The sequence below is a fragment of the Lutra lutra genome, chromosome 2 (genome assembly GCF_902655055.1).
Source record: "Lutra lutra chromosome 2, mLutLut1.2, whole genome shotgun sequence".
Classification (NCBI taxonomy): domain Eukaryota; kingdom Metazoa; phylum Chordata; class Mammalia; order Carnivora; family Mustelidae; genus Lutra; species Lutra lutra.
This window is the reverse complement of record NC_062279.1, coordinates 72,688,708-72,701,607: the sequence shown is the minus strand read 5'-3', so window position 1 is coordinate 72,701,607 and position 12,900 is coordinate 72,688,708. Positions and strand designations below refer to the sequence as shown.

General features: G+C 33.3%; 1 protein-coding gene across 2 annotated transcripts in view; it reads right to left on the bottom strand.

Annotated features, from left to right (window-relative positions):
- SPOCK3 (SPARC (osteonectin), cwcv and kazal like domains proteoglycan 3) overlaps nucleotides 1-12,900 on the bottom strand; it is a 487,655-nt gene that overhangs the window by 55,103 nt on the left and 419,652 nt on the right. For both annotated transcript variants that reach the window (XM_047717726.1, XM_047717727.1), the window contains one exon: nucleotides 362-481. In XM_047717726.1, the coding sequence (XP_047573682.1) occupies nucleotides 362-481 (120 nt within the window). The remainder of the gene's footprint in view (nucleotides 1-361; nucleotides 482-12,900) is intronic.

Sequence of the window (12,900 nt, the reverse complement as noted above, 5' to 3'; positions counted from 1 at the left end):
TGGGGGCTAATTGTGTCTGTAAAATCTCAAGTACTCTATTAATCTTACCTTTATTTCCTGTATTGTTTTATTCTTTCCCACTGCTATCAAAACACTGAAAAATATTCCTATACTTTCACTTCAACTGCAACTTAATGTCTCTGAGGGACTATTTCTTTTTTTTAACCAATCAGAGCTGTCACAAATGTTTTATTTCCTTGCAAAATACTATGAGTGTGTTTGGAAGTAGACACAATGTTCTGATTTTTGTTCAGCACCTAAACAAAGAATAAATTTTGAAATATATGCTTCGATTTAAGTGATTCACTGAAAATAAAATCCCATATCAAAGACAAGGGCACACGAAATTTAGAAATCTTACTGCTTCTCTCTGGCCTCAGTAGTGCTTTTGTCTTCTTGTTTTGGCTTCCGCTTTCATGAAGGGCCTTGAACCAGTCCCGCAATCTATTTGCCACTTCCCTGAACTCCAGGTCACTGCATGCTGAAAACAAAGAGAAATGACACAAATCTTGAATAATAATAGCATAATGCCAATGCTGGTTCTCACATTATTCCAAGAACTGAAAAGTAACAATAATAAAAAATGCAATACAATTTTAAGTATGTTTCAGCTTTTTAAAAAGGAAAAATAAATATATTTCAAATATAACTAGATGTAAGATGATGATAACGTTTTGTTCAATAAAGGAAAATTACTAGTGAAATTCTACTTCCACTCCTCATCGGAATATACCACTTGATGGAATGTTCTTATTGTTAATATCACATACATTCAGTCATACTATTTGTGCACTGAACACTTTTGTTATGGTAAGAAGGTAGATGATCTGGGGAAAAAAACGGTTGAAAATCCAAAATGAATATTTACATACTTATTATTGACCATAGCTATTATATGCTATGATTTTGTAAATCTGCATTAGTATATTAAATCCACATAAGAATTATCAATTATAAATATATGCTGTCTCTATTTGCTTTAACCCTATATATATATTTTTAAGCATAGAAAAGGAAAAGCTCTCTTTTGAACATGAGGAATGATTGTAAAATATTTAAGAAAATAATATAAATTTCTCTTTTAAGAAAGGTGTTAGTAACTTGACATTTGGAACTTAAATTAATTCCTCTTTTTAAAAACTATTGTTACCTACCAATAATTATATTCTCTAGAATAGTCTCTACCATAAAGAGTAGTCGAATATATTTTATATATTTATGTGTTCATGTGCGAGAAATCAATGTTAAAATGTGGTATGTTAAATTTAGTCATTTGTTGACAAAATATTTTAAAAATATAAGGAATACTTATTTCCAACGTTTGGAGGGCATCATTACTGTAGGGCTAATTCCTCTGCATGCAGCATATATGCAATTTCTTGAACTGGTAAGTACTCTTTAATAGTACTCTTGTTCATTTTGTTAAAAAAAATAACTTACATGCAGATTTATAAATGTTACATTACATTTAATACAAACTACATTTTATCACTATGTATTATACATAACATATATAATAAATATAGTAAATATAATGCAATATAATTTAAGATCACTTCCTAATACTAAAGGGAATCAAATTTGATTAATAGGACCTTCCAAGTACTCAGTAGGGCGGCTGGTCCATACCAGCAAAGTGTTCTGATATTTTAGAACAGTAGAGGCAATAAAAGATCCCACAAGTTGTCACGGGGAAGAGTACCAGAAGTTGTCATGTGCAAAGAATAAGGAATCAGGATGTTTTCATTTTTTCATTAGCAACACTGGCAATCAGAAAGACAACTGAGAAATTGCTTCGTATTTTAAACTGAGAATTCTATGTCCAGAAAAATCATGTGAGTGAATAAGCTAAAGGGATATTTTAATATACAAGATTAAAAAAAAAAAAAAAACCTAACCACCCCGCCCCATAAGTCTCTTTAGGAAGCTCCTGGGAGATGTGATAGCAGAAAGAGAACTAAGAAAGAGGATGGCTGAGGAAATAAAAGATTTAAGAGAGACGTGAAAGTAATTTTTAGGATGAGGTTAAAGAGTAATCCAAGAATGCATGTTGTGAGCCAAATGTGGAGGCAGACGGTAGTAGATTTGAAAATCCTTGTTCGAGGACAGAGCAATGTACAGAATTCATCACTATTCTTCCATCCAGGGAAAACAATGAGCTATAGTAAAAGTCCCAGAAAACATCATTTTTACTGATAAGATCTACAATGGCTGAGACTGAGGGATAAGGCAATACATAGTGTGCTCCTAGTATGAATATTTACAGTGTAGCCCAGTATCTGTGTTTATATAAACATCTAGGCAAGAGTCTTCTAATGCTATAAACTGTTATGCTATAGAATACAAAAGTCCACTTGAAGAAAAGGAATTCTTCTACATACACATATATACATCACATGTCTCTGGAAGGATATATATAAAGTGAATAAGACTAATCATCTCTAATTTGAGGAACTGGATGAATATAGGAAAGTGATATGAGAGAATCTTATTTTTACCATTCATTTTTCCTTTTTGAGTTGTGTGCTATCCACCTTATTAATATTCACAAATAAATTTAAAATTAAAATTTCTTTCAAAAATTTACCATGCATTTACCCCCAACCTAGTAATTCCTTTTCTTAAAAATGATCATACAGCATACTACATATACACCAACTAATTTAAGTTGTACAAATGTGATTTATTCAGCACTTTTATAACAGCAAGTATGTTCACAACAAAACTGTCCCTCAGCTGTGGCCTGGTGAGATTAGTCAGGCATATCCATCCAATGAAGGCTGTATAAGTTATTAATAAAGTTTAGAAGCTTATTATGTACTGATATAGACTTCAACTCACAATATAGCTTTTGGCGAAAAAAAAGATAAGAAGGAAAGAGTGTGTTAAGTATGCTTTCATTCGATAAAAAGCGGGGGGAATGCATTTGTTTACATATCCTTAAAATATCTCTGGAAATACACATAAGAGATTGAAACATTGTCACCTCTGCAATGAGAATTGGGTGGGAAGAGGATATTAATTGCTCAGAGATATCAATATATGTACATTTATACTCTTAAGAGTTAAAGCATTTTTTTCTTTTAAGAGTTAAGGCATAGGAGTGCCTGGGTGGCTCAGTGGATTGGGCCTCTGCTTTCGGCTCAGGTCATGGTTTCAGGGTCCTGGGATGGAGCTCCACATCGGACTCTCTGCTCGGCAGGGAGCCCGTTTCCTCCTCTCTCTCTCCTTGCCTCTCTGCCTACTTGTGATCTCTCTCTGCGTCAAATAAATAAATAAAATCTTAAAAAAAAAAAAGTTAAGGCACGTTAATGCATTACCTATTTTAAACAAATGAACACTTAAAAATGAATTTTAGTTTTTTATTTCCTTGATCCATCTGATTCTTTTCCCCAAAACCACAACCAGCAAAAAGCAAAATTTTATCCAATAAAATATCTGCTGAAGAATGATTAAATCTGTTGAACAGATTGGCACATATTTTCTTTTCTTGTGTTAGTAAATACAGCATTTATTATATCATTAATATAGTGTTAGTACATATTTTTAAAAATTTACCCAAATATGAACATTATATATATTTATTGTGTGTCACACACATCTTAGCTTAAGTTTCAATACAAGTTTGTGCATTTACTGTAATTAAATATTTTAGGAATTAAGAATCTTGCCGTAATAATTATAACAATAATGATGATAATAACAGCTAATAATGCATACTAACTGTTATAATTATATACATTAACATGTTTAATCCTTATAGAAACTCTATGAAGATTAAACTAATATTATACCCATTTAAGTGTTAGGAAATTGAGGCATTGAGAGCTGTAGAATTAATTTGCCTGAAGTCAGACAGGTAAGTGGCAAAGCCAAGTTATGAATTAAAAAACATGGAATTCAGAGTCCAGTAACAAATCCATAATAAAAACAGCAAAACAGGAAAGTAGTACACTCCGACCTAGACCAAACAAGTCAAGCATTGCTTCACTCAAAGCTTATACATTTCCATTTCAATAAGTTATGATGGCAGTGATGTGAGATGAACATCACTGCAAAGATACATGTTATTAGCAGAACTCATTTTTAGAAGACAATAACACAAAACCTATATAAATATGTCTCTCAACTTTAAAGGAACCATGTATCCTCAAGTCCAATTTTTAATGGCAAACAACATCACAGAGATCTTACTGAACAATAAGTTACAGTTTATGCTACCACATATTCTGCAGTAGTTAACAAGAGCCCTGAATGGAGGTAACTCAGTGATGCTTGCCTTTTCTTCTCCTCCTCCTCCTCCTCCCCCTCCTCCTCCTCCTCCTCCTCCTCCTCCTCCTCCTCCTCCTCCTCCTCCTCCTCCTCCTCCTCCTTCTTCTTCTTCTTCTTCTTCTTCTTCTTCTTCTTCTTCTTCTTCTTCAGGAGGCTACAATGGTGTCATTATTTTTTATAAATCATGAGTCAAACTGTTCTAGTCACACACACACAAAAGAAATGCCTAGCTTAAACAGTATAGAATTATAGCTTTATTTATGGGATGACATTTCTACTTCACTGGCTACCAAATCCTGTTGTAGACATGTTTCATTTGGAATACGACCAGTCAGATCTCACCCTTGAAGTCTCTACAAGTCATCAGTGATTTTCTACTGCTCTTTTCCAGAAGTTAATTAATGTCTTTTCTTCATATTTTCCAACAGTTCTACTACATGGATTCTTTTTCTGGAGATAATATCTTGCATTTATATTGCATGAAATGCCTTTAATGAGGCTTTACACTTGATTTTAATATCAAGTCTGGAATATTAGGTTAAGGATTATTATCGTTTTTTTTATAGCTATTGAAACTGGAACATAGAAGTTAAATGACTGCTCTAAATTTTATAGCCAATAGTGAACTAAAACAGTGCTTGAGTACCAAGTACTCATTGTATTTGTAGTCAGAAATAAGTAACAAAATAATAAATCATAATGTAATAAATACGGCTTTAAACTAAACTTGAATTTGAAAAATCTGTTTCAATTAAAGTTTCTTCAATTATGTGAAATTACTATTATTATTTTTTAATCATTTTTTAATTTATTTTCAGCATAACAGTATTCATTGTTTTTTGTACCACACCCAGTGCTCCATGCAATCCGTGCCCTCTCTAATACCCACCACCTGGTTCCCCCAACTTCCCACCCCCCCACCTCTTCAAACCCTTCAGATTGTTTTTCAGAGTCCATAGTCTCTCATTGTTCACCTCCCCTTCCAATTTCCCCCAACTCCCTTCTCCTAACTCCCCATGTCCTCCATGCTATTTGTTATGCTCCACAAATAAGTGAAACCATATGATAATTGACTCTCTCTGCTTGACTTATTTCACTCAGCATAATCTCTTCCAGTCCCGTCCATGTTGCTACAAAAGTCGGGTATTCATCCTTTCTGATGGAGGCATAATACTCCATAGTGTATATGGACCACATCTTCCATATCCATTCGTCCAATGAAGGGCATCTTGGTTCTTTCCACAGTCTGGCGACCGTGGCCATTGCTGCTATAAACATTGGGGTACAGATGGCCCTTCTTTTCACTACATCTGTATCTTTGGGGTAAATACCCAGTAGTGTAATTGCAGGGTCATAGGGAAGTTCTATTTTTAATTTCTTGAGGAATCTCCACACTGTTCTCCAAAGAGGCTGCACCAACTTGCATTCCCACCAACAGTGTAAGAGGGTTCCCCTTTCTCCACATCCCCTCCAACACATGTTATTTCCTGTCTTGCTAATTTTGGCTATTCTAACTGGTGTAAGGTGATATCTCAATGTGGTTTTAATTTGAATCTCCCTGATGGCTAGTGGTGATGAACATTTTTTCATGTGATAGAACAAATTAATAAGAAAAGAGAGAAGAACCACATGGTCCTCTCAATTGGTGCAGAACAAGCATTTGACAAAATCCAGCATCCATTCCTGATTAAAACGCTTCAAAGTATAGGGATAGAGGGAACATTCCTGAACTTCATCAAATCTATCTATAAAAAAACCAACAGCAAATATCATCCTCAATGGGAAAAAGCTTGCAGCCTTCCCATTGAGATCAGGAACACGACAAGGATGCCCACTCTCACCACTCCTGTTCAACATAGTATTAGAAGACCTAGCAACAGCAATCAGACAACAAAGAGAAGTAAAAGTTATCCAAATTGGCAATGAAGAAGTCAAACTCTCTCTCATCACAGATGACATGGTTCTTTATATGGAAAACCCTAAAGACTCCACCCCCAAACTACTAGAACTCATAGAGCAATTCAGTAACGTGGCAGGATACAAAGTCAATGTACAGAAATCAGTGGCTTTCTTATACACTAACAATGAAAATACAGAAAGGGAAATTAGAGAATCGATTCCATTTACTATAGCACCAAGAACCATAAGATACCTGGGAATAAACCTAACCAAAGAGGTAAAGGATCTGTACTCGAGAAACTACAGAACACTTATGAAAGAAATTGAAGAAGACACAAAAAGATGGAAGACCATTCCATGCTCTTGGATCGGAAGAATAAACATTGTTAAAAATGTCTATACTGCCTAGAGCAATCTATACTTTTAATGCCATTCCAATCAAAATTCCACCGGTATTCTTCAAAGAGCTGGAGCAAATAATCCAAAAATTTCTTTGGAACCAGAAGAGACCCTGAATCGCTAAGGAAATGTTGAAAAACAAAAATAAAACTGGGGGCATCATGTTACCTGATTTCAAGCTTTACTACAAAGCTGTGATCACCAAGACAGCATGGTACTGGCACAAAAACAGACACATAGACCAGTGGAACAGAGTAGAGAGCTCAGATATGGACCCTCAACTCTATGGCCAGTTAATATTCGACAAAACAGGAAAAAATATACAGTGGAAAAAAGACAGTCTCTTCAATAAATGGTGCTAGAAAAACTGGGCAGCTATATATAGAAGAATGAAAATCAACCATTCTCTTACACCGTACACAAAGATAAACTCAAAATGGATAAAAGACCTCAATGTGAGACAGGAATCCATCAGAATCCTAGAGGAGAACATAGACAGTAATCTCTTCGATATCAGCCACAGCAACTTCTTTCAAGATATGTCTCCAAAAGCAAAGGAAACAAAAGGCAAAATAAACTTTTGGGACTTCATCAAAATCAAAAGCTTCTGCACAGCAAAGGAAACAGTCAACAAAACAAAGAGGCAACCCACGGAATGGGAGAAGATATTTGCAAATGACAGTACAGACAAAAGGTTGATATCCAGGATCTATAAAGAACTCCTCAAACTCAACACACACAAAACAGATAATCATATCAAAAAATGGGCAGAAGATATGAACAGACACTTCTCCAATGAAGACATACAAATGGCTATCAGACACATGAAAAAATGTGAAATTATTATTAATAGTTATTGCCAAATTATTAATTAGAGCATGGTATTATATAAAGTAAACAAGTGAAAAAGAAAGAGGTCTTGAAAAAGGTATACATGTATTTATACTTGTGTACACACACACATAGTCACATATTTGACAAGACAAAATATGTAATAGAATGGGCAGAGATAAAACCAAAAAAAATTTCTAGAATGCCAAATTAAATCAATAGAGGGAAATGAGAGAGGAAGAACATAAAAGAGAGAATAGGAGACATGAAGGATTTGCTCAACATTCAACTTACAGAAATTATTAAGAGAGAAAGGAGAATTTGAAATTGATAAAATCATCTTAAAATATAGAAAATAATTCCTATAACAGAGATTTCAATGAAAGGAGGACCACAGAACTCTTAATTGAATGAATTAAACATACACATACACCCACACTAAGACATCTTTTAAAATTTAGACTATGAAATAGAAAAAGATTATAAAAGCTTTCAGGAAGAAAACAAAAATAAGCAATCAAACAAAAACTAAACAAAAGGTTATTATCAAAGACAAAAAAATCAGTATTCAAAAAATCATTAGCAATAATAGATTATAGAAGAACTTGAAGCAAACCTTCAAAATTCTAAGGACAATGGATTTTAATCTAGTATCTCATATACATTATTTTAAGAAAATAGGACATCATAAAGGCATTTTCAGATACATAAGAACTTGAAGATTTTTGCATTCCATGCCACCATGAGAATGGGCTGCAACAAAATGAAAGGAAATTAAGAAAATGACAGGAGATTCACAAAAGAGGCATTCCACTCAAGAAAAACTTCGAAGAACACTACTGAAACTACCTGTGTAGTGCATCTAAAGATGGAATAAAGCTGATGGACAGCAAGAGGGGAGAGTGTGATTTGACCAAATAGACTCTAATTGACAACTTGTAAAAAGTTATCAGAGTCATGATAAAGGAAGCTGGGATGTGAAATTGTAGAGTACATTTAAAAGTGATGTTAGTAATATTCTCTGTTGAGATAGAAAACATGTTTTTTTTTTTTTTACAGGTATAATTCTAGCATAAATTATCACTTTCAGTGAACAATACTTATATCATGATACTATAAAAACTTTTGATATACAAATTGATTCAACTTATAAAGAATTTACAGAAAACCTAACAATGGGTATAGAATGTAATTTAAATTGTTATCAACTTATTATTCAATATTATTATTGTTATAATTTAAGTTGTTGTCAACTTTGGCAGTGAATAGTTCCATGGTAGCCACCAGAAATTAGGAGGTAGAAGTGAAGACACGTAGAGGGAACCATAGCAAAACTAATGTGCTCATTTTACAAAATAAGGAGGCAAAAGATACCTGTGGAACTGGAAACAGATGGTTAAATGTTTTTGTTTTTCTTTTATTTTTTAACTGATGCTTTGCTTTTTAAATTGTAATCAGTGGAAAACTAAGAATAGCCATGAAATTATTTTGGAAAGTGGGAGGGAAGTGAAATATATTCTCATTTATCAAAGCAGGGAATCTAAAGGTAGTGTTTGAAGTTGATAAAGAACTATTTCACAAATGAGCTAATCATCAGATGGGGAAAACCAGCAAGGCTTAAAAATGATTAGCTCTGGGACCCAGGGATGGGATGAGAAAAAGGGGGCAGGAGGTTGCTTGTTGATTTTCATTATAATCCCTTCCATACCTTTTGCCTTTTTATTCCCATGCTTAAAGATCAGTAGTAGAGGATCCCTCCCCTCCCTGAACTGTCTTTCTCCTTCATGGAAACTTCTGGGAAATTCCAAATGTACATTGTGGGCATAAAAGCTGAGGGAGGATATTTATTGATCATAATCATTAAATCAGACATTGAGATATTAGTTTCCTTTATATCATCTATTGGCTTAGAGAACTTGTTACCTCATTTGAAATCATAGTATCTCATGGCAAAACTGGTACTCCTAATCCAGAACAATTTCTATTATGTTCAACTAGCATCTCTTCCTCACCAATAAACAATATAGGATATCTGTGACAGGTCTATACAAAGCTATTCTGTATTCAACATTCCAGGTTCTTGACATTACTCAGAGAAAATCACATAGAGTGAGAATTGATGAAAAGATACTAGGAACATTCCAGTGACTTCCAGAAGTCCTAGATATTTTATTTTAGAGGCCCTAACCAGCTATGTATATTAAAAATAAAATTTTAAGTATAAAGTCTTTGAAAAAATTTTTTATAATTACACAAATTAATTTTCTCTTGCCAACAATTAACTCATTTAAAATTGGCATTGATTTATCTGAAAGCATTGGGCAAAGGGATAATTCTTGCCACATCAAAACCCACACACTTCTTGAAATTAAATTAATTAAATTTATTTATTTTAAAGATTTTATCTATTTATTTGAGAGAGAGAGAGAGCAAGCACAATTGGGGGAGTTGCAGAGGGAGGGAGAGGGAGAAGCAGACTCCCTGACTGAGCAGGAAGCCCCATGTGATGGGGGGTGTGGGAGAGGGGCTTAATTCCAGGACCCTGAGATCATGATCTAAGCCAAAGATGCTTAACGGGCTAAGCCACCCAGGTGCCCCTTAATTAATTTTATAAATATAAAATTTAAAAATTAATGAAGTTGGCATGTTTATAACTATTAAACATTTAATTTCAACTATTCATTTTTCTTTCCATTTTGTATTTTAGGGACAATAAATACTTCCTCAAATCTCAAACACTTTCATATACTTTTACATTTTAATAGGCACCATAGTCTTCCTCTTAACAAGAAAAATGCTAAATGCTCTTGATATGTTTACACTATAACATACATATGTAATTAATAAGATCATCATTTATGGAAGAAAGAATACTGATGTTTCACTATGAGTTGTTTTTCAAAACAATGTTATGTAATAAGAAGTTCAGATCTAAATACTTGCAGGCAGAGAGGAGGCTCTGGAAGGTTCAGATTGGGGTAATGAGGTCCACACTGTAATTGTGTTCTAACTTAAGAGAATATTACCAGTTTTGTTTCAATAGTGTTCAATAGCTTTAGCAAACTGACTACTATCTGTCTCTACTAGGCTTGATACATAAGGTTTTAAACAATCTTTCTCAAATCATTCATTTTTGCTAAATGTTAAAAAAATAATTACAGAGAGTATTCAAACATATTTGGTGTCTCCCCACCATCATGTGCTTTTGGTTAAGAAGAGATTTTCCTAAGTCTCTGATTTGCTATGAAGTGAAGAAAAACATCACCACACCTCACTGATGGTAAAAATATATACTTGGTGGATATTAGAGAGGGCACGGACTGCATGGAGCACTGGGTGTGGTACAAAACCAATGAATACTGTTATGCTGAAAATAAATTTTAAAAAATTTAAAAATATATATATATTGCCATTACCCCTTTCTAACCATTTTAAAGTACAGAGATTCTTATCATATCCTCCATTCTTATCAGATTCTTATCATATGACTAGATTGATATGTGAATGTGCTACAGTGAAATCCTGTAGAAACAACCATTCTATAAGGAAAAGGGCTTAAGTTTTCCTTCCTGTGAATATTTCTTTACAAGACAGTCTATTACACAAAAAAAAGTCTAACCAACTTTCCTGTCAACATCAATTCCTGCACTCCCATTCTATAGGTCATGATGTCCCAGAGACATGAAAAAGACAACGTTAAGAGAAAAGGCTCTGAAGAGCATAGTGGTTACTTCAGCTTAAAGAGGAGTAGGGAGAGCTTACTTCTTATTGAATTCCACTTTTAACTATTTGGGTACAGATAATCTATTCTTGAATTCTTCTTCTTTTTTTTTTTAGATTTTTAAAAAATTTATTTGTTTGACAGAGAGAGAGAGAACAAGAGCACAAGCAGAGGGAGGAGAAGAGGCAGAGTTAGAAGCAGACTCCCCACTGAGAAGTGGGAAAGCCCCTGCTCAGTGGGGAGTGCTCCATCCCAAGACTCTGAGATCATGACCTGAGCCAAAGGCAGACACTTAACTGACTGAACCACCCAGAGGCCCCAGAATTTTCCTTATTTTTTATATTTCTAGTTGTGCCAGCACATAAAGACATGATTAATAAGTATTTGATGAATAAATGGCACAACTTTCCACATTTCTGAATGTCTTTACCACAAAACCTTGTGTATTTCCTTTATTTGATCTTTTCTTTTTCAATCCACATTCAGACCAAGATGCCCTCAAATATGTAAATAAAATGAAATTGCATAATCTTGAGAAAGTCTTTCAGCTTTCTTGTGTGTAAAACTTTTACCTTATACCCTTTTAAGAATCTCCATCATCACTTTCTAGACTCCATCCACCCATAATGACTGTTTAATGCTATATTTGAAAAGCCATTTATGAACTATCTAGTTTTTAGAGAATTTAAACTCCAGTTCACTTTACATGATGATGATTTTTTTTACCTTTTCATTTTTTTGTTTTTTACTTTTTTAAAAAGTTATTTTTACAGTAGTATTAAAAATCCATTTTTTTTCTGATTACCAATGTAAGAGATGCCAACTTTGTAAACATATATATTTTATAATGTATATTAATAATAATAATAATAAAATCATATATTTATACCCTCATTAATAGTCAATCAATGTTCAATACTTAGTTTGCTTATCTGCTATGTAAATTTTGGACCATGCATAGCTTGGACCATGTCAGACAAATAACTTTTAATATTATTCCTCTGTTTTACATTATAAAATGATCGTTTTCTCAGGCTATTAAAACATCTGACAGCAAAATATATGGTAGATGCAAAAAATCCATTATATGAATATACAACTTATTAAAAATTCCCACAAATAAATATTATATATAAGGAATACAATATTCCAATTTGTGTCTATATAAAAAGATCTAGGATAAAATTTTATTCAATAATTATTGCTGTCTCCGAAAAATCTTAGAAATGGAGTTACTGGGTGTTAGCACATGAACATTTAAAGACTCTGGGAACATATAGAAGCTAATCTCTGTAAAATAGAAGTTTTAACCTCACAAACCATTTTAAACATTTAAAATGTACACTCTTTCAGTTTTTATTTATTTACATTCTAGTTTTTGAGAAATTAAGTAGTATAGATAGGTAGCGATTTACACAAACTTAATGAATTTTGGAATAGTTCTTTAGCACAAAAAAATGGCTTGTGCTCTATATTTGTCTAGGACAATCTAACTAAAAATGAATTATACCCCATATAGTCTACAGAAGGACTGACCTCACATAGTGAAAAAAGTGAGAGGCCTGAATATTCCCTAGGAATATGGTCTTTAAATTTCAAAGTAAATGGCAGTTTCTTCATCGTGAATTATGTTTTCAACATGGAGTCTGATGAGAAAGTTATTCCCAAGGCAGAATGTAAAAATATATGCATCACTGCCTTGGGGAAGACAATATATACATGAAACAAAAAGAACATCTAAATTAGAGAAAATATAAATTGGAGGAAAAGAGAACTTT